The sequence below is a fragment of the Oculina patagonica genome, chromosome 8, assembly GCF_052425735.1.
Source record: "Oculina patagonica isolate OP01 chromosome 8, crgOcupat, whole genome shotgun sequence".
NCBI lineage: Eukaryota > Metazoa > Cnidaria > Anthozoa > Scleractinia > Oculinidae > Oculina > Oculina patagonica.
Window position 1 is genome coordinate 25,490,129 of NC_135765.1, and position 22,426 is coordinate 25,512,554.

At 38.3% G+C, this 22,426-nt stretch overlaps 3 protein-coding genes and 1 non-coding gene across 5 annotated transcripts; 3 read left to right on the forward strand and 1 right to left on the reverse strand.

Moving 5' to 3' along the window:
• The first annotated feature begins 2,520 nt into the window (after positions 1-2,520).
• LOC144664241 (uncharacterized) lies at positions 2,521-3,195 on the forward strand. Its single transcript, XM_078525347.1, has one exon. The coding sequence runs from the start codon at positions 2,521-2,523 to the stop codon at positions 3,193-3,195; it is 675 nt and encodes a 224-aa protein (XP_078381473.1).
• Positions 3,196-15,322: 12,127 nt separating this feature from the next.
• On the reverse strand, positions 15,323-15,397 carry Trnat-ggu (transfer RNA threonine (anticodon GGU)). Its single transcript has one exon. It is a non-coding gene; the product is annotated as a tRNA-Thr (tRNA).
• Positions 15,398-15,863: 466 nt separating this feature from the next.
• LOC144663974 (uncharacterized) lies at positions 15,864-17,378 on the forward strand. The gene is made up of 2 exons (XM_078525070.1): positions 15,864-16,511; positions 17,108-17,378. Exons 1-2 carry the CDS (start codon positions 16,349-16,351, stop codon positions 17,254-17,256), a joined length of 312 nt encoding a protein of 103 aa, XP_078381196.1. The 5' UTR covers positions 15,864-16,348; the 3' UTR covers positions 17,257-17,378.
• A 2,039-nt stretch (positions 17,379-19,417) lies between these two features.
• Positions 19,418-22,293, forward strand: LOC144663843 (uncharacterized). 2 transcript variants are annotated; one of them, XM_078524906.1, is made up of 3 exons: positions 19,418-19,600; positions 20,975-21,208; positions 22,009-22,293. In XM_078524906.1, the coding sequence occupies exons 1-3, from the start codon at positions 19,522-19,524 to the stop codon at positions 22,155-22,157; spliced, it is 462 nt and encodes a 153-aa protein (XP_078381032.1). In that variant the 5' UTR covers positions 19,418-19,521; the 3' UTR covers positions 22,158-22,293. The 2 variants fall into 2 exon arrangements, with proteins under 2 accessions (XP_078381032.1, XP_078381033.1); XM_078524907.1 differs by having other exon boundaries at positions 20,975-21,203; positions 22,009-22,136.
• The last annotated feature ends 133 nt before the right edge of the window (positions 22,294-22,426 follow it).

A 22,426-nucleotide genomic window follows, 5' to 3' on the forward strand; every position in this document is an offset into this window, starting at 1 on the left:
TTTTCGTTCCCTCTCTTCAATAAGTTGCTTCTCTCGATTATATTCTTCTATCCATGCATCGTCAGCTAGAGGTTCTTGAGAGTAAGCGCGTTCTTCTTTGTTACTCTTATCTTCTACTGCAGTGCAAGCGAACGATTCGAGTTCTCCGGACTCGATCTCTTCGTTCGAATCAGATGAACTGCTAGTCACGTCTTCTTCAGATAAGAAATAGCTGTCTTGTGAGTATTCCATCCAAACTCGAAGAATTCTTGGGAAAAACAAACCTTATGTTGTGGCTGTCAAGCAAATAAACAAATGCAAACGCTTCGAGCGGTTCCTGATATGACGTCACTCATCACCAATCCTCGATCACGCGGTCAACTTCTTTGGGCGTGGCCGAAGCGGGAACTTTAAAGCTCGATTTTGCAGCGAAAAAGTGGCGGAATCCAAAAATTTCTTTTAGAATACTTGTTTATGCATTAAAGAGATACGAAAACCACAAAAAACCTGTAGGCTGGATAGACACTTTAAAAATACCGAGTAATTGTTGTGTACGTTGTCCCGCTTCTCCGGAATGTTGTGGAACTGGAAAAGCGGCAGAGACTGGATATAAGCTGAAATACAGTGTAAGTCCTGTAGTTTTTATAGCAGCAGCAGGGTAGGTACAGCCATTTACTTGCTTGGGCTTCGGCGACGTACGGCGAGAGTATAAGAAAATTAGTTCGGACTTCCCGGCTTGCGTATCTCTTTCGAAATGTCCCGAAACTAAGCAAAGAGATCTTTAAATACCGCGATTGTGCACATGCTAATTAGGCATTACATAATACAACTATCTATAAACAAACAGGGTTATGTAATCCACGCACTTGTGAATTCCGCGTCATAATTATGAATGAGAATAGATTCAGCATTCTCCAGACGACTGATCAGAATGATAGGAACACAGATGGCCATCAGAACAGCGAGCCATCCGACCCAGCCAGCAGCATAAAGCAGAGGTGGCAAAAGATCAAGAACACCTACACAGAAACAGCAATGAATGTACTGGGGCGCAGAAGGAAGAAGTGTCAGAGCTGGATCAGCACAGAAAGTTGGAGAAAGATCGAGGAGAGGAGGAAGTTAGTTTTAGGAAATCCGCCTTGACGTGGATTCATCTCAATTTTCACTTCAAGTCCAAAAGAATCGAATAAGAAAGTGCTACATGAGCAACTGAAAATGACGATTTTGGTCCCTTTTGTTTGAAATACCACCACGTAGATTAAATCTTATTTTCACTCCAGATTTAGCAAAACCGGGCAGATTGAGACTTGACATGTACAGTTTGGGTCTTTCTGGAAATCCGCCATCACGTGGATTCATCTCAATATTCACTCCAAGTCCAAAAGAATCGAATAAGAAAGTGCTACATGAGCAACTCAAAATGACGATTTTGTTCCCTTGTGTTGGAATACCACCACGTAGATAAAAACTGTTTTAACTCCAAATTTATCGAAACCGGCAAGATTGAGACTTGAATTGTACAGTTTGGGTCTTTTTGGAAATCCGCTATCACATGGATTCATCTCAATTTTCACCCCAAATCTAAAAGAATCGAATAAGAAAGTACTACATGAGCAACTGAAAATGACAATTTTGCTCCCTTTTGTTTGAAATACCACCACGTAGATTAAATCTTATTTTCAATCCAGATTTAGCAATACCGGGCAGATTGAGACTTGAAATGTACAGTTTGGGTCTTTTAGGAAATCCGTCTTTACGTGGATTCATCTCAATTTTCACTTCAAGTCCAAAAGAATCGAATAAGAAAGTGCTACATGAGCAACTGAAAATGACGATTTTGGTCCCTTTTGTTTGAAATACCACCACGTAGAATAAATCTTATTTTCACTCCAGATTTAGCAATACCGGGCAGATTGAGACTTGAAATGTACAGTTTGGGTCTTTTAGGAAATCCGCCAACACGTGGATTCATCTCAATTTTCACTTCAAGTCCAAAAGAATCGAATAAGAAAGTATTACATCAGTTACATGAGCAACTGAAAATGACGATTTTGGTCCCTTTTGTTTGAAATACCACCACCTATATTAAAACTTATTTTCACTACAGATTTAGCAAAACCGGCCAGTTTCAGACTTGAAATGTACAGTTTGGGTCTTTTTGGAAATCCGCCAACACGTGGATTCATCTTAATTTTAACTCCAACTCCAAAAGAATCGAATAAAAAAGTGCTGCATAAGCAACTGAAAATGACGATTTTGGCCACTTGTGTTTGAAATACCACCACCTATATTAAAACTTATTTTCACTACAGATTTAGCAAAACCGGGCAGATTGAGACTTGAAATGTACAGTTTGGGTCTTTTTGGAAATCCGCCATCACGTGGATTCATCTCAATTTTCACTCCAAGTCCAAAAGAATCGAATAAGAAAGTGCTACATGAGCAACTGAAGATGAAGCGGAAGACGAGGCAAAGGATACTTTCTACGATCAGCTACAGAAAACACTGGATGCGGTTCCCAGACATGACATGCTGTTGGTAATGGGGGACTGGAACGCCAAGGTGGGAGAGATGCAGGAGGGTGAGAGCGGCACTGTTGGGAAACACGGTTTAAAATGCGAGAGAAATGACAATGGTGAGCGCTTTGTGACCTTTTGTGCATCCAACAATCTCGCTATAACATCAACCATGTTTCCCCATAAGGATGTACACAAGTACACGTGGACCTCACCAGATGGTCAACACCATAACCAAATCGACCACGTGGCAATCAGGTCCCGGTTTAAGAGGTCTGTCCAGGACACAAGGACTTATAGAGGAGCTGATGTGGGAAGTGACCACAACCTTGTCATTAGTAAGGTCAAACTCAGGTTAAACAGCACAGGAAAGAAGCAAGAGGGAACTATCAGATATGAAAAGAGCAAGCTGAGAGCACCTGAGGTGAGACAACAGTTCCAGCTTGAACTGAGGAATAGATTCAGCATTCTCCAGACGACTGATCAGAATGACAGGGACACAGATGGCCATCAGAACAGCGAGCCATCCGACCCAGCCAGCAGCATAAAGCAGAGGTGGCAAAAGATCAAGAACACCTACACAGAAACAGCAATGAATGTACTGGGGCGCAGAAGGAAGAAGTGTCAGAGCTGGATCAGCACAGAAAGTTGGAGAAAGATCGAGGAGAGGAGGAAGTTAGTTTTAGGAAATCCGCCTTGACGTGGATTCATCTCAATTTTCACTTCAAGTCCAAAAGAATCGTATAAGAAAGTGCTACATGAGCAACTGAAAATGACGATTTTGGTCCCTTTTGTTTGAAATACCACCACGTAGATTACATCTTACTTTCACTCCAGATTTAGCAAAACCGGCCAGTTTCAGTCTTGAAATGTACAGTTTCGGTCTTTCTGGAAATCCGCCATCACATGGATTCATCTCAATTTTCACTCCAAGTCCAAAAGAATCGAATAAGAAAGTGCTACATGAGCAACTGAAAATGACGATTTTGGTCCCTTTTGTTTGAAACACCACCACGTAGATTAAATCTTATTTTCACTCCAGATTTAGCAATACCGGGCAGATTGAGACTTGAAATGTACAGTTTGGGTCTTTCTGGAAATCTGCCAACACGTGGATTCATCTCAATTTTCACTTCAAGTCCAAAAAAATCGAATAAGAAAGTATTACATGAGCAACTGAAAATGACGATTTTGGTCCCTTTTGTTTGAAATACCACCACCTATATTAAAACTTATTTTCACTACAGATTTAGCAAAACCGGCCAGTTTCAGACTTGAAATGTACAGTTTGGGTCTTTTTGGAAATCCGCCAACACGTGGATTCATCTTAATTTTAACTCCAACTCCAAAAGAATCGAATAAAAAAGTGCTACATAAGCAACTGAAAATGACGATTTTGGCCACTTGTGTTTGAAATACCACCACATAGATTAAATCTTATTTTCACTCCAGATTTAGCAAAACCGGCCAGTTTCAGACTTGAAATGTTCAGTTTCGGTCTTTCTGGAAATCCGCCATCACATGGATTGGTCTCAATTTTCACTCCAAGTCCAAAAGAATCGAATAAGAAAGTGCTACATGAGCAACTGAAAATGACGATTTTGGTCCCTTTTGTTTGAAATACCACCACCTATATTAAAACTTATTTTCATTACAGATTTAGCAAAACCGGCCAGTTTCAGACTTGAAATGTACAGTTTGGGTCTTTCTGGAAATCCGCCAACGGATTCATCTTAATTTTCACTCCAACTCCAAAAGAATCGAATAAAAAAAGTGCTACATAAGCAACTGAAAAAGACGATTTTCGCCACTTGTGTTTGAAATACCACCATATAGATTAAATCTTATTTTCACTCCAGAATTACCAATACCGGGCAGATTGAGACTTGAAATGTACAGTTTGAGTCTTTTTGGAAATCCGCCATCACATGGATTCACCTCAATTTTCACTCCAAGTCCAAAAGATTCGAATAAGAAAGTGTTACATGAGCAACTGAAAATGACGATTTTGGCCACTTGTGTTTGAAATACCACCACCTATATATATAAAAACTTATTTTCACTACAGCTTTAGCAGAACCGGGCAGATTGAGACTTGAAATGTACAGTTTGGGTCTTTTTGGAAATCTGCCATCACGTGGATTCATCTCAATTTTCACCCCAAGTCTAAAAGAATCGAATAAGAAAGTGCTACATGAGCAACTGAAAATGACAATTTTGTTCCTTTTTGTTTGAAATACCACCACGTCGATAAAATTTTATTTTCACTCCAAATTTAGAAAAACCGGGCGGATTGAGACTTGAAATGTACAGTTTGGGTCTTTCTGGAAATCCGCCATCACTATTTTCACTCCAACTCCAAAAGAATCGAATAAGAAAGTGTTACATGAGCAACTGAAAATGACGATTTTGTTCCTTTTTGTTTGAAATACCACCACGTAGATTAAATCTTATTTTCACTCCAGATTTAGCAATACCGGGCAGATTGAGACTTGAAATGTACAGTTTGGGTCTTTTAGGAAATCCGCCTTGGCGTGGATTCATCTCAATTTTCACTTCAAGTCCAAAAGAATCGAATAAGAAAGTGCTACATGAGCAACTGAAAATGACGATTTTGGTCCCTTTTGTTTGAAATACCACCACGTAGATTAAATCCTATTTTCACTCCAGATTTAGAAAAACCGGGCAGATTGAGACTTGAAATGTAAAGTTTGGGTCTTTCTGGAAATCCGCCATCACATGGATTCATCTCAATTTTCACTCCAAGTCCAAAAGAATCGAATAAGAAAGTGTTACATGAGCAACTGAAAATGACGATTTTGGTCGCTTTTGTTTGAAATACCACCACCTATATTAAAACTTATTTTCACTACAGATTTAGCCAAACCCGCCGTTTCAGACTTGAAATGTACAGTTTGGGTCTTTTTGGAAATCCGACATCACGTGGATTCATCTCAATTTTCACTCCAAGTCCAAAAGAATCGAATAAGAGAGTGCTACATGAGCATCTGAAAATGACGATTTTGGTCCCTTTTGTTTGAAATACCACCACGTAGATTAAATCTTATTTTCACTCCAGATTTAGAAAAACCGGGCAGATTGAGACTTGAAATGTACAGTTTGGGTCTTTCTGGAAATCCGCCATCACTATTTTCACTCCAACTCCAAAAGAATCGAATGAGAAAGTGTTACATGAGCAACTGAAAATGACGATTTTGGTCCCTTTTGTTTGAAATACCACCAGGTAGATTAAATCTTATTTTCATTCCAGATTTAGCAAAACCGGCCAGTTTCAGACTCGAAATGTACAGTTTGGGTCTTTCTGGAAATTCGCCATCACGTGGATTCATCTAAATTTTTTTACTCCAAGTCCAAAAGAATCGAATGAGAAAGTGCTACATGAGCAACTGAAAATGACGATTTTGGTCCCTTTTGTTTGAAACACCACCACGTAGATTAAATCTTATTTTCACTCCAGATTTAGCAATACCGGGCAGATTGAGACTTGAAATGTACAGTTTGGGTCTTTCTGGAAATCTGCCAACACGTGGATTCATCTCAATTTTCACTTCAAGTCCAAAAAAATCGAATAAGAAAGTATTACATGAGCAACTGAAAATGACGATTTTGGTCCCTTTTGTTTGAAATACCACCACCTATATTAAAACTTATTTTCACTACAGATTTAGCAAAACCGGCCAGTTTCAGACTTGAAATGTACAGTTTGGGTCTTTTTGGAAATCCGCCAACACGTGGATTCATCTTAATTTTAACTCCAACTCCAAAAGAATCGAATAAAAAAGTGCTACATAAGCAACTGAAAATGACGATTTTGGCCACTTGTGTTTGAAATACCACCACATAGATTAAATCTTATTTTCACTCCAGATTTAGCAAAACCGGCCAGATTCAGACTTGAAATGTACAGTTTGGGTCTTTCTGGAAATCCGCCATCACATGGATTCATCTCAATTTTCACTCCAAGTCCAAAAGATTCGAATAAGAAAGTGTTACATGAGCAACTGAAAATGACGATTTTGGCCACTTGTGTTTGAAATACCACCACCTATATAAAAACTTATTTTCACTACAGATTTAGCAGAACCGGGCAGATTGAGACTTGAAATGTACAGTTTGGGTCTTTTTGGAAATCCGCCTTGACGTGGATTCATCTCAATTTTCACTCCAAGTCCAAAAGAATCGAATAAGAAAGTGCTACATGAGCAACTGAAAATTACTATTTTGGTCCCTTTTGTTTGAAATACCACCAGGTAGATTAAATCTTATTTTCACTCCAGATTTAGCAAAACCGGCCAGTTTCAGACTTGAAATGTTCAGTTTCGGTCTTTCTGGAAATCCGCCATCACATGGATTGGTCTCAATTTTCACTCCAAGTCCAAAAGAATCGAATAAGAAAGTGCTACATGAGCAACTGAAAATGACGATTTTGGTCCCTTTTGTTTGAAATACCACCACCTATATTAAAACTTATTTTCATTACAGATTTAGCAAAACCGGCCAGTTTCAGACTTGAAATGTACAGTTTGGGTCTTTCTGGAAATCCGCCAACGGATTCATCTTAATTTTCACTCCAACTCCAAAAGAATCGAATAAAAAAAGTGCTACATAAGCAACTGAAAAAGACGATTTTCGCCACTTGTGTTTGAAATACCACCATATAGATTAAATCTTATTTTCACTCCAGAATTACCAATACCGGGCAGATTGAGACTTGAAATGTACAGTTTGAGTCTTTTTGGAAATCCGCCATCACATGGATTCACCTCAATTTTCACTCCAAGTCCAAAAGATTCGAATAAGAAAGTGTTACATGAGCAACTGAAAATGACGATTTTGGCCACTTGTGTTTGAAATACCACCACCTATATATATAAAAACTTATTTTCACTACAGCTTTAGCAGAACCGGGCAGATTGAGACTTGAAATGTACAGTTTGGGTCTTTTTGGAAATCTGCCATCACGTGGATTCATCTCAATTTTCACCCCAAGTCTAAAAGAATCGAATAAGAAAGTGCTACATGAGCAACTGAAAATGACAATTTTGTTCCTTTTTGTTTGAAATACCACCACGTCGATAAAATTTTATTTTCACTCCAAATTTAGAAAAACCGGACGGATTGAGACTTGAAATGTACAGTTTGGGTCTTTCTGGAAATCCGCCATCACTATTTTCACTCCAACTCCAAAAGAATCGAATAAGAAAGTGTTACATGAGCAACTGAAAATGACGATTTTGTTCCTTTTTGTTTGAAATACCACCACGTAGATTAAATCTTATTTTCACTCCAGATTTAGCAATACCGGGCAGATTGAGACTTGAAATGTACAGTTTGGGTCTTTTAGGAAATCCGCCTTGGCGTGGATTCATCTCAATTTTCACTTCAAGTCCAAAAGAATCGAATAAGAAAGTGCTACATGAGCAACTGAAAATGACGATTTTGGTCCCTTTTGTTTGAAATACCACCACGTAGATTAAATCCTATTTTCACTCCAGATTTAGAAAAACCGGGCAGATTGAGACTTGAAATGTAAAGTTTGGGTCTTTCTGGAAATCCGCCATCACATGGATTCATCTCAATTTTCACTCCAAGTCCAAAAGAATCGAATAAGAAAGTGTTACATGAGCAACTGAAAATGACGATTTTGGTCGCTTTTGTTTGAAATACCACCACCTATATTAAAACTTATTTTCACTACAGATTTAGCCAAACCCGCCGTTTCAGACTTGAAATGTACAGTTTGGGTCTTTTTGGAAATCCGACATCACGTGGATTCATCTCAATTTTCACTCCAAGTCCAAAAGAATCGAATAAGAGAGTGCTACATGAGCATCTGAAAATGACGATTTTGGTCCCTTTTGTTTGAAATACCACCACGTAGATTAAATCTTATTTTCACTCCAGATTTAGAAAAACCGGGCAGATTGAGACTTGAAATGTACAGTTTGGGTCTTTCTGGAAATCCGCCATCACTATTTTCACTCCAACTCCAAAAGAATCGAATGAGAAAGTGTTACATGAGCAACTGAAAATGACGATTTTGGTCCCTTTTGTTTGAAATACCACCAGGTAGATTAAATCTTATTTTCATTCCAGATTTAGCAAAACCGGCCAGTTTCAGACTCGAAATGTACAGTTTGGGTCTTTCTGGAAATTCGCCATCACGTGGATTCATCTAAATTTTTTACTCCAAGTCCAAAAGAATCGAATGAGAAAGTGCTACATGAGCAACTGAAAAGACGATTTTGGTCCCTTTTGTTTGAACTACCACCAGGTAGATTAAATCTTGTTTTCTCTCCAGATTTAGCAAAACCGGCCAGTTTCAGACTTGAAATGTTCAGTTTCGGTCTTTCTGGAAATCCGCCATCACATGGATTGGTCCCAATTTTCACTCCAAGTCCAAAAGAATCGAATAAGAAAGTGCTACATGAGCAACTGAAAATGACGATTTTGGTCCCTTTTGTTTGAAATACCACCACGTAGATTAAATCTTGTTTTCTCTCCAGATTTAGAAAAACCGGGCAGATTGAGACTTGACATGTACAGTTTGGGTCTTTTTGGAAATCCGCCATCACGTGGATTCATCTCAATTTTCACTCCAAGTCCAAAAGAATCGAATAAGAAAGTGTTACATGAGCAACTGAAAATGACGATTTTGGCCACTTGTGTTTGAAATACCACCACCTATATTAAAACTTGTTTTAACTCCAGATTTAGCATTACCGGGCAGATTGAGACTTGAAATGTACAGTTTGGGTCTTTTTGGAAATCCGCCATCACGTGGATTCATCTTAATTTTCACTCCAACTCCAAAATAATCGAATAAGAAAGTCCTTCATGAGCCACTGAAAAATGACGATTCAACCCAAGACAATACTGTTGGGAAGGTCGCCAAGTTTTCGCTCCCCCTCCCCCCTCATTCAAAGTTGAAGTATACCTAGAGACTTCAATCACAGCATATTGTCTATCATAATGTTCAGTAATACTTCAACATTGATATGGGGGAGAGGAGGGGGGGGGGGGGGGGCATACACCTTGTGTAGGTACCTATAGATCAGATTTCTTTCAAAGTTGGTGAAATCAAAGCGTTCATGTGCAACCTTCCCAAGGACTTCTGTCTTGGGTTGTAGTTCATCCGACATAGGACGCCGACTGTAGTCAATATCTTGGTAACAACCAATGTTTTGGAAACGGATCGAACGCTTGTAAAATATTCCTGAAAAGCCTAGTTGTTAGTGTTTTTGGCTGCCTATTGATTTATAATAGTGACAATAAGTTGACAGTTGTTGTAGCATCTCGATGATCATTGGCGCTGTTAAGATGTCCGTGCGTCATCTTCACGCGCAGAGGAATGAATCTTTACCATTTTTTCAGCGAACTGCGTTTTGCAGGACGGGCGTTCATCGTCGCCAATGGTGACGCCGACGACAACGCCTAATGAGAGATTATTTATATTTACTCGAGCTTCCAATTATTCAGATGTATTCAGTGTATCTATTGGTTTAGGAGCTAGCACCAACCGAATATGTAAAGAGAGATTTCATCCCCAAATAGCAATACGAAAATTTAGCGGTCGTCGTTCATGTTCTCCAAGGTTTTCAGAATTTGGTTATTTCACGTTGTTGTTTTGCAGAGAAAGGCAAAGAAATTCTCCAGGATTTAAAACGCTCATGTAGTTATTATTATTCTGCTCATTAAACCTTTTTAAGTTTCGCGACGTACTCGTTGCGTTCCCGTCGTAGTTTGCTTACTACAGTCGAACCTCGATTTAACGAACCTCTATAAATCGAAGTCCTCGGTTTAACGAACGATTTTCTTCAGCCCGTCCAAAGTTACAGTAAAATGTATGGAACAGGACCTCGATATAACGAATTCCTCATTATAACGAACACAATCTAGAGACCCCAACGTAAAATAGACCTCGATATAACGAAAAAATGTCAACACGCGACAAAAGATGAATGTGGAACAGACCGAACAGACCAACAAAGATGAATATCCTTTAATCCTGTAACAAGAGAACAACGTCAAGTACATATGCTCATATCTATGTGCATGTATTAGGCATTATAAATGTTATTTTCAGAAATCGTCAATATCCAAAAATGCTGGGTTCGTAGTGCAGTGTAAAATTGTTAAAAATTAATTAACTATACCTCGATATAACGAACATTTTGGTTGTTTTTCCGCGAATTCGTTACATCGAGGTTTTCGATATAACGAACCCTCGATATAACGAACAAATTTCCCCAGTCCCTTGGCACTTCGTTAAACCGAGGTTCCACTGTAGTAAGCTCTCGAAAACCACTGTCAAACCACTCTCTACTTTAACTTTAAATGCCCTAAGATGCACTTCTATTAAGGCGTCGGACATCGAACGAATGAAGTAATGAAGTCATATTATTGTAATAATTCTGACTGCCAAACACATTGTAAGCAGGATAAAGGCAAGTAATAAACGTCGAATAGCCATTTCGTGTAAACAGGTTTTCGTTGCTCACGGCTTCTCTGATCCTCAGCTCCCATCACTGTATGGCAAAAGACGCAAAACCCTTTTAGGGAACAATTGTCTTTGTAGCTTCTCAGCTAATGAAAACTGCGCTTTGCTTAATCAGTACTATGAATGAGGCAGTCATGCCTTCGTCACACAAGTACGTAATGATAAACCCACGATTGCTCTCTCAAGTCAGATTTAATTTGTAAATGTTATTGCACAGTACTTCTGACAAGAAATAAATTTTTCGTCGACTGCTTGGCCTCTTAAGCTGTGCAATGCTTCACTATCTTGGCTTGTTATAATTAAGGTTTGCCAATAACTGTTTCAATGAAAAAATGATGCATATTCCGTTTTTTTGGTATCCCTTAGCGAGGAAAGTTAATTTTGGTTCCTTAACGACCCATTTACAGTCATCATTATGGTCAATTCTCAAAAGATGACCGCTTCAGTGTGTTGTTATTTCATTAATATCATAGGTGACAAATTACTCCTTAATTTTGCCTCGAAATTTTAACGTTAATTTATAATTTCACATGTGAAATTATAAAATTGCAATGGCAACGTAGTTAGCGGCAAGATGGCGCCCGGGTCAAAAGGTGTTTTAAAGCTTAAACTTTGTACATTTTCGCTTAATTTCATCTTAGCCAGCTAGCCTTGGCCATGTGATAAAACGTTTGATAATATTTTATATTTCAACGTCAATACGACTTCAAGACTTAAGCCAATTTTATAAATGGCAACGAGCGTAATTTTGAGCGTTTTACACGGGCGCCATTTTCAGTTCATTCAAGACGAACTATGGTCATAATGCGAGAAATAATTGACGGTTGATTCATCTTTGAATCTTTTTTGTCAACAGCAAAAAGGAATCTCTCAAAGGTTTTCTTCAAAGACTAAAATACTTGCCAACTTAAGCAAAATGTATGGCTTTCAACTTTTCAAAGCTCGGAGTTCGCGATGCAATATACCAGTCAAAAACGTACGATTGCAAACGTAATTTGTCAGCTCTGATATTAAAATGTAATCAAATGTTATACTCATGAAATTAGGAAATAATTTCACTTGCATTTTGTCAAAATTCTTATAATTTCCCTCGCCTAAAGGCTCGGGAAATTATTAGCATTTTGACAAAACGCGCGTGAAATTATTTCCTAATTTCACTCGTCACCATTTGATTACCCATACTTATTATTATTTCCTTTTGTACTTCAGACGAATGTTGGGCTTCAAAATAGTTCACTTTCAACATCGACGGGATGGGAGAAGGATGTGTTGCTAACAACAACGAGCAATGTACATTTTATCTCCTGTGTGTGTCGACCAGGAATTGATTTAGCGTGTTTGTTTAAATATTTGCCTAATGAAATCCTGAATAATATCACTTGGGTGGGGCTGGTGAGGTGGGGGGTGAGGCGCGTCTGGCGGGTTGGGGTCTAGATAATAAGATAATTTAATTATTTGAACAAATCTGATAGGGCGCCAAGTTACAACTGTTTTCCTTCTTCCTTTCTTTGTTCCTCCCTCTTTTTTGCTTACTTGCGTACTCAGTCACTCACCCACTCCTCCCTCCCTCCCTTCCTCCCTATTCCCCCGCCCTCCCTCTCTCCCTTTTCGTACGAAGGCAATATTTTTTAAATGTATTTTCATTTATTATTATTTTTAAATAATTTACAGAAAATTGCTACCAAATTGCTGCATACTTTTCCGACTAATTAGTTTCCAAGAAACACAACATCTGTATTTATACAAAATCACACAAAGAAAAGAATAATTTGATCAAAATTTAAACACAGCAAGTCAGTAACGTAAACCACAACTAACCTTCGAATACCTCAAAAAATCCTTAGATTATGTGCAATTATTTATATTTCTATTCTAGAGAATGCATCACTTGCTTGAATTTTATTGTTTTAAAATTTACAAAACAGAGTCAAAATGAAGAGCTTTTTTCAATGGGCACACCTAGCTTATTATTTGTTTCTATTCCAAGACAGAGCAGAAGAAGCAGAAGAGCTTTTGTTGTTTTCCAATAATATAATTCAGAAAGAGCTTTTTTTTAATTAGTACATCCACCGTAACTGCTTTAATAAAATAAGTAGAACAATATGGTAATGCAATTAAAAGTAGTTATGCTAATAAAAGCCTACCTGAATAATGATTCGAATGACAATTACCAACTTTAATGCCGCATTTCGAACAATTAAATAATAACAAATTAATAAGAGTTTTAATTAAGTGTCTGTTCCTAATTTCCCGTTTTTCAATTACTTCTCAGGTTTGGGGCAACGTTCGCATAAACCTGAAATTTTCGGGCCGCTCTTTAACCCTCTTTGTATCTGGAACCAAAACTGCCGGAAGTTGTCTTCAATCATACTACGCGTATGATGTTTCTCGATGCCCGTTTGGAACTTATTTGGTCATTTCTATAAAAAGAATATAATTTAGACAGCTTTGTTTTTATATATAAGGCTTCTCAAAATCCTGCTAAAAATATGTGATGGTGAGCTTGAAATTTTATTGACGTTCAAGAAGAATAGAATAGCGCTAATGAGCAGTTAGACATATTGAAATGCATCGGTATTGGTTTTAATGAATGCTTATGTTAATGTAAATATTTCAAGGAACGTGTGAACGCCAAGACGACTATTTCTCCTGATTTTTCTTTTCCGTTAGATTTGGATAGCCATTTCTGTTTTGTTAATTTTGCATTGTATATCGACAGGTACAAACAAACTCCGTTCTCAGACTGGCTGGGAAAGATTGGAAGCGCCTAACGGTTATCAATGCCCAAATTTGGACGGCTTACAGCTTTGTCTTTGAATAAGCTTCTTTGCTTAGGATAAGAAAGCAATAATTATTTATGTAGAGATTAGAAGCCCAGTCTAGACATTACCAGGCTTGCCGTGGTGCTATAACGAAGTCGGTGTTTTGAAAACCACTCTATTCGAAAGAAGTTGTGATTCAAAAATGTTTTCTAATGCTATCTTGGCTGCGTTCACCATTGTTGGGACACTGCTTGTGGTTGATGCATATCCCGGGAAAAGACAAGGTAAGACTGAGCGGGTATTTTTGGTCCAGCCTATATTCCCATAAGTCACTAATCTTTTCCGTCCTCTCTTCGGACTTCTTTGCTAACTACCAATTGTACTGAACTGACGTGCAACGAAAACAAAATTGTAAGGGAATCTGCTATAAACATAGGCAAACATTTTGTTATTAATAACGTAAGTAATACATGTCAGAACTGACGCCTGATAGAACTCGTTTTCATTAGAATACTTTCTTTCGCTTGACGTAAAAACAGGGCATACAATTTCTAAACTTCTATATTGACCGCTAAACGAACAAAGCATTTGAGCCTTACTGATCCATGCATGGTTCAACAAGATATGTACCATTAGGTATTTTCTCGATTAAACGCCGGTCCCGAATAAACGCCCAAGGTGGAGTTACAAATAGACCCCTAAGGTATTTATTTGAGGTATCCTAAGCTGTAGCTATATTAGACAGATACATGTTTGTCAAAAACAACGAATAAAAACCGTTGCTAAATGAAATGCAGAAGCCAAATAAACGCCTGGCCATCAGGTCACGTTTGTGATAACGCCGGGGGCGTATAATCGAGAAAATACGGTATATATAACAACCTCATTGAAACCGAAAAGAAAAATCACCGTATTTATTAACTCACGGACACTTAGCCTAAAGTGTATACTGAGCCAACAAACGCTTTAGATCTTTTACGACATTGCAAAAACCGTTAGACTCATTTTAATTAACGCGGTTACTTTAGGGGCCGCAAAATGTCGTGGAATTAGCATAAATTTTGCTCCCTTAGTGCAACACGCACACGATATATATTCACTCCAGGAATCTCAATTTTTCGAAACTCCCTAAAAACTCGAACAAAATGTCATTTTTCTCGGATTTGCTTCGTTTAGTCGCACACTACACTTTTACCTCCCAATTTCTCAACCCAATTTTCCTTTCCCTTTCAAGTTCGACAAATTGGGATCAGTTCCACTAGCTAAATCATGTTCAATTAGGTTAATTTTGCAAAACCTCTTTTGCTTGGCGCCCAAACACACCCAAGCACAACCGATCGATTTGATTTTAAACGGTCGTCGTGACCCCAAAATGAACCCCCAAACAACATGGCGCAAATATGTACTTAACGTTGCAATTGCATGCGTAAGAGACAGTGCTCTCTTGCCATTATAATCCGGGGGAGATTATTCAGTAATAAGACAACAAGTAATGAAGATGAAGTATTCAACATGACACGAGCATGGGACAAAGAAAAATTCTGAGTCCCCGACGGGAATCGAACCCATGGCCTCCCAGATACCGGCTGGGCGCTCTAACCAACTGAGCTACGAGAGACTGTTGAGTGGGCCATTTACTAGGTTGATAGTGACACGCGTCCTGCATACTGCTAGGATCAGCAATGTCGAATTCATCAAGTTTGTAGTAAATAATAAAGATGGCAAACTCTTAAGCTCGGTAAAAAAAAATGAAGATGAAGTATTCAAATGACAGAATTTTCTTTGTCTCATGCTCGTGTCATGTTGAATACTTCATCTTTATTATTTACTAAGACAACACGGTAGTTGTAGAAACAATAAGTTGAAAGATAGGCGCGCACTATTTTCCTAATTAAGTGGAAACGAATTTTTTAAACGTTTTCCTGGCTAATTTTTGGTTTTAAATAAGATCACAACCAAATAATTTTTCTTGTTTTTCTATGCCCTGCCAAATTGTGAGCGAGTTATGAGGGAGGGTGGGTTTCAACGCCCTCCCCCATCTCATCGTTTTGTTTTTTCAACAACATAGTTACCCAAGCAAGGCATATAGTAGAACTCCGGTATCTCCAACTCTGAAGAGGAACAAATAACAGTTCGAGTTAGCAGGGTTTCGAGTTATTGGGGTCGTTTGAATTCTATTTGCTATGTCAATATATGGTTTCCTGATTTTTCAGCACTTCAGTATTCAGTAATGACTGAGTGCAAACTAAACTGATCTTGTCAAAAACTGCAACACGATTTCGGAAACACGACTTCGGAAAAAAAAATGACTGTCAAATACGCGATTTGTTCGTTGCGCTAAATCAAATCAAATTGCTGTATATTAGTGTTAATTTTGGTGTTTAAATCCGATAACAGGACAAGCCGTAAGAGGTAATAAGTAATTGCAATGGGCCTCCGCGGCGAGTTGCGTAAAGGATAATTCCAGTTATCTTAACATTTTTATTTTTATTTATTTATTTTTTTAGTCCTGCGCTGCCAGTTACTTAAGGCTCGGTTGCTTTAACGATCAACACGCCACAGACCGTCCAATGCCAGACTTGCTGTTCACTGACCGCGACTCTTCCTCGGATAAATTCAGTGGCATATTTGTTGATTGGAATAATTGGGACACCTACATGAAGGGTGCTGTGTGCCGCTGTGCCGACAAAGCGAAGGCTAATGGTTACATGTTTTTCGGACTGCAGTATTACGGTACGTGTTGTTAAATATGAATTTTCAAGAAAGCTATACGCACCATTTAAAGGATTTACGACAAAAATGAACCGTTTTCCGAAAAATGCGTATTGGCCATAGGCGGCAGCCGCTAACAGGAATAGGAGGTCATTAAGGATGGGGGGGGGGGGGGGGGGAGATTCACTTACTTAAATAATAACTTTGTTCGTAAAAGAGATGGGAAGCGCGGTGGTTAGTGCGCCGGGCTAATAGTCCGAACTTTAACGATGGTCTGGATGGGGTGCTCAGATTTCACTCTCATCGATTTAAATAAATTTTCGGCGATTTCTCAGCTAGTAGTTTAAATTTCAGTCCACTTCTTAGCTAACAGTAAACATTGTTGATCTCCGATCTTAGCTATAAGTTAAAAAAAAAAAACTTCATTTCACTGCTGGCAGTTAAAATTGTAACCAATTCTCGCTTACCAGTTACACCCCAGTTATCTCAACTGAAATAAGGCGTGGACCCAGAGTAAGAGAATCTAGCGCGTTGCATCTCTTCCATTTGGAAGAGTTAGTCTATCCACCTACGTTTCAATATGTTGTTATTTTATTATTATTTTCTTTATATTTCAGGCGAATGCTGGGCTTCAAAAGAATTCTCTTTCCACATCGACGGCATGGAAGAGGGATGTACTTCCACCAACCACGAGCCATGCACATATTCATCCTCTGTGTGTGTTGGAGAGCAATTTAGCCTCTTTGTGTACAATGTGCGACAGTAATACATCTCTCTAAAAAGGGAGCCCATAGTCTACCAGTGTTGATCACATTTATACCAGGGTTCCGCGTCGTAGGAATATGATACTGTCGTGTAATTAATAGAGAACGGAATAAATATCTCTAAGGACAAATGTTGTGTAACCAATTCCTGAAAAATATTTAGATGGGGCTAATGAGGGATTGGGGTGTGTGTGTGTTGTGGGCTTATAGAAAAGACCACCTAACAGTTTGAACAAATCAGACAGCGGCCAAAGTTGCAACGGAAAAGGTCATACACTAGGCCCGTTTTCTTTCTTTCTCTATTTCTTCCTATCCTATCTAACTATCGTCCCTTCCCTCCTTTCTCCCTTGCTCTCCACTTCTTCATTGGAATCTCTTTTGGTCCCCCCCTCCCCCCCCCCCCCCTCGTAAACTATTTTTATAAGCCACCCCCTTCCCACCTAAAAATAAATAAACAAATAAATAAAAACAATAAATAATTACACAAAAGAAGATGTGGATTATAAAAGATCAAATAATTAAGTTATATTAGATAATTCTACGGCTTGAATATTACCATTGGTGATTACACCTTTCAGTCCAAAATTTGGCATGAATTATCTCTGTTTGACTTTTTATAACTCTACATTTTTGTTTGTGATAAAATCTTTAGGGTAAAATTTTTTTTTTGTGCCATACACTATCTGTAAATAAATAATAAATAAATAAATAAATAAATAAATAAATAAATAAATAAATAAAAGAAGAAAAATTAAAATAAAAAAAAAACACCCCCCCCCCCCCCCCCCCCCTTGGATTGGGCTAATAGCGCTTAGTAAATAAAAAAAAAACAGGGGGTCTGAAGGCATATGGCCTCAGGAATCTTATTTTGTGCATTTTTACATTACTTAAAAGTGTATTTGTTTTCAGTGACACTCCTTACAGACCATATTTTTTTTCGCTGCCCCCACCCCCCCCCCCCCTTTTAAAGCCATATCTTTAATACATTGGAACCCCGACACAACGATATGCAAAGGAGGCAGTAAAATTATATCGTTATATAGAGGAATCGTTATATCGAAACTCCCGATATAACGATATGGCCGTAAACTAACCGAAAATATCGTTATATCGAAGTTAACGAAAGATATTGAAACTTAGAGAACTATTGAATTACAAGGAGGATATAGAGGATAAAGTTGATAAAGAGGCTTGGAACACAGTACCATTTTCGTATACCATCGTACAAAGCTGTCGACAGAAACGTTAGAGATTACTCGATTACTGTAAGGTTATTGTGTTAAATCTAATATTTTGCTTAAATTGTGACTGAGTACTGATAATATCGTTATATCGGAAAAGATTTTACGTTCGGTCCACAAATTCTCATCGTTATATCGGGAATATCGTTATATCGAGGATCGTTATATCGGGGTTCCACTGTACCCCCCCCCCCCCCCGCCCCCTCCCCCCACCTCTTAAAAAAGTGAATTGTGGTCACACTATGGCGATAATCAAGTCTATATTGTAACTACAGTAAAACCCACATATACGATCCTAATTAAGAACCTGAACGGCTAAAATTTTCATGTTACCCCTTTATATGGAACCGGTTTTAGCCTAAAATTTATAACAGGTTAATCCATTAAAAACTCTGTTGCATACATGACAGTGACTGAACAAATACGCCATGTCTAATTTGTTAACTTGGCTTTGTTTATCCACAGGTGCAAACAAAATCCGTTCTCAGACTAGCTGGGAAAGATTGGAAGCGCCCAACACAGTAATGGTTATCAACGTACAAATTTGGACGCCTGACGGCCTTGTCTTTAAATACGTTTCTTTGTTTAGAATACGCCATTTCCGAGTTACCCTTTTTAAAAAGAGTCTACGTGCGAAACCATTCAAGTGGAAATGAGTTTGATTTGCATGAAAATCGACCTGAAGGTGAAACTCATTTTCATATGAATGGCTTCGCACGTAGATTTGTTTTGAAATAGCGGCAAAGGGTAACTCGGAAATGGCCATTTAGAAAGCCAATAAAACATCTTCTGCGTGACGTATTAATTATGCAAAACGATTAAGGTACAGTAATTGTCAATTACTTATGTAGAGATTAGAAGTCCAGTATAGACCTAGGCCAGCCTCGTTTCCACGGCGCTTTTTCCTTCATAGTGGGAGGGAAAAGCGCGTGTGGACGACGTTGGACCTAGGCTTGCCGCGGTGCTGTTAAGAAGTCATGTGTTTTGAAGACCACTCTACTTTTTGAACGAATTTTTGATTCAAAAATGTTGTCTAATGTATTCTTCGTTGCGTTCGTCTTTGGGACACTGCTTGTGGTGGATGCATATTCCGAGAAACGACACGGTAAGATGGTAGTTTTTTTACTAGCATATCTCCATAACCCACTTATCTTAATTCGATCCTTTTTTTTTGGACATAGGTAGTAGAAGAGGGTCTCCTCTACTACTGTTCTACTGAACTGACGTGTAACAAAAACAAAATTGGAGAGAAATAAACATATAAAAATATTTCCTTGACACGTATAATATGAACTGATGCCTAGAACGCGCTTTAATATAATAGTACCAAAGCGAAGCATAAACTTTCCAAACTTCTATAATGGCCGCTATAAAACGAACAAAACATTTGAGCCTTACTACCACAGAACCATGCATGGAACAAGATACATGTATATATTAAAACCCCAATTATGAATAATTTACGGACATTTAGCCTAAGGGTTATATATAGCGCCAAGAAACGGGTAAGATTTTTCACACTGCAAAACGGTTAGACTCATTTCAGTTAACGCGAGCTACTTAAGGGGCCGCCAAAAATCGTGGAATTAGCATAAATTATACTCCATTAAAGTGTATGTACACAGCACTCAGTCCACTCAGCGTCAAATCGACGTCTTGAACCTCCAATTGTTATATGGCCTTCCCCAGGATTTGCATCGTTTAGCCGTTCACATTTTAATTTTACCTCCCGTTTTCTCGAACCAATTTTCCTTTCCCTTGGAATTTAAAAAACTCAGGACTCCACTGTTTCAATTAGAGACTTAATTAATTATGCTGTCATATTTCTTTTCATATGTCTGTCAATACGTGAAAAGTCAAACAAACAGTGTACTGTAGTCCAAAACGTTGAATAAATTTTAAACGTTCACGAGTCAGAGTCGTCCCCGAAACGCCCCTCGAAACACGAAATGTGCCACGCCATGATGTGACGTGCTACAGACGTTCTGTTTGTTTCTGGAGGTTGATACCGATTAATTTTTCAAATCCAAATTTAGTAAACTTTAAAGGATTATCGTCAGGACGAATTAACTGACAATTTCTCGAAAAATTAAATCGCATAAACTCTGCAGCAGTAGCCTATAGTGTTGTTCTTTTTGAAACCTGCAACGGTCGCAGCTGATTCGCTTTGTTTTACGTTACGTTAAGTTCTGATTAATACAGTGATTTAGAAATATATTGTTCCTTTTTTTTCTTTTGGCTTCTCTATACTCTAATTAAAGTTGTTTAAAATGTACACTGCTCAACACGCTATGAATAGAAAATCAGTAAACAGCGTTTTTCTTTATAATTAATTCCGGTCATTTGTTTTCAACTCTCAATAACTCGAACTCCCGATAACTCGAACCATTTTCAATTTCCCTTGAAGGTTCGAGTTATCGGGAGTAGACTGTATATCATAACAATTTCTTTTATTATTATTATTATTTGTTTCTACCAGAGACATGCGGCGTCAGCTACTTAAGACTCGGTTGCTTTAACGATAAGCACACAAGAGGCGTCCTTCGTCCTATGCCAGACATGCTTTTCACTGACCGCGACCCTTCCTCGGATAAAACCAGTGGAATAGATGTTGATTGGAAGAACTGGGACTCATACGTGAAGGATGTTGTGTGCCGCTGTGCCGAAAGAGCGAAGGCTGGCGGCTACAAGTTTTTTGGACTGCAGTGGTATGGTACGTGTGTTTGATTATGACTTTTAAGCGCTATTTTTTATAGCCAACAGTTAAAGTGGCTATGCCACGCAATTTTAGGCAATTTCGGCACTGACCAACTGGTCATAAATTAACTGAAATATCACAATAACGGCTTAATTAAAACTGTAGAAGAACTCAAAAGAAACAGGGAAAGGCCAAAATGCAGCGTGGATGGGCAAAATTCGAGAAGATTAAAACGGATTGTGTTCAGGTAAACCTGAAAAACGTCGGCCCGACTTTTTTCAAGTTTGTCTCAATGTGTATGAAAGTGTCATTTACAATGCTCAAAAATCATCCTTGTTCGTTATGTAGCCGTGATTTTGCCAATAATAGACTTTTGCTCCGCCAATTTGAATTTGAGGGCTGTTAATTAACAAAAATAAATAAAATTACCTAAAATACCGTGACATAGCCCCTTTAAATTTTAGCCCACGTTCTTAGCTTCTCAGCTGTAAATTTTAAAGCTTCAATAAACTACGTATCAATTTATCTTTCTCTAACAGTAAACATTGTGGATCGCAGATCTTAGCCATCACTTAACCAAAAAAAACAACCTCATTTCACAACTGGCGTCTAAAATTGTAACCAAGTGTCAGTTATCAGTTACACCCCAAGGCAGTTGTGAAACAACTGAAATAAGGCACGGACCCAGAGTAAGAGAATCTAACGAATTGTAACTCTTCCATTTTTAATTTGTTTCTTCTAGTCTATCCGCCAACCAACGGAACGTAAAAGACGGACGTTTCATTACATTGTTTTTTTTTTCCTTTTTATTTCAGGCGAATGCTGGGCTGGAAAAGAATTCACTTTCAACATCGACGGGATAGGAGAAGGATGTACTTCCACCAACCACGAGCCATGTACATATGAATCCCCGGTGTGTGTTGGCGAGAATCATAACCTCTTCGTGTACAATGTGCAGCAGTAATACATTTTTTCTCACACTTACATTTAGCGAAGGTTTCCGCGTCGTAGGAATATAGTAGTGTAATGTATTTAGTAGAGAACAAAATAAATATCTGTTAGGACAAATGCTGTGTAACCAATTCCTGAAAAATTATATTTGTGTGAGGCTGATTAGTGGTAGAGGTGTGTGTGTACTGGTGATCATCGTCATCACTATCGTCATCATCATCATCATCATCATCATCATCGCAGGCTATGAACAAATCTGATGGGGGCCTAATTAACAACTGT

What these genes read in the sequence shown, in the direction of transcription:
- LOC144664241 (XM_078525347.1), top strand. Translation starts at nt 2,521, where the DNA reads ATGGGGGACTGGAACGCCAAGGTGGGAGAGATGCAGGAGGGTGAGAGC.
- LOC144663843 (XM_078524906.1), top strand. Translation starts at nt 19,522, where the DNA reads ATGTTGTCTAATGTATTCTTCGTTGCGTTCGTCTTTGGGACACTGCTT. An exon ending in ATATTCCGAGAAACGACACG is followed by an intron (nt 19,601 to 20,974) that starts GTAAGATGGTAG and finishes TGTTTCTACCAG; the next exon opens with AGACATGCGGCGTCAGCTAC. An exon ending in TTTTGGACTGCAGTGGTATG is followed by an intron (nt 21,209 to 22,008) that starts GTACGTGTGTTT and finishes TTTTTATTTCAG; the next exon opens with GCGAATGCTGGGCTGGAAAA.
- LOC144663974 (XM_078525070.1), top strand. Translation starts at nt 16,349, where the DNA reads ATGCCAGACTTGCTGTTCACTGACCGCGACTCTTCCTCGGATAAATTC. An exon ending in TTTCGGACTGCAGTATTACG is followed by an intron (nt 16,512 to 17,107) that starts GTACGTGTTGTT and finishes TTTATATTTCAG; the next exon opens with GCGAATGCTGGGCTTCAAAA.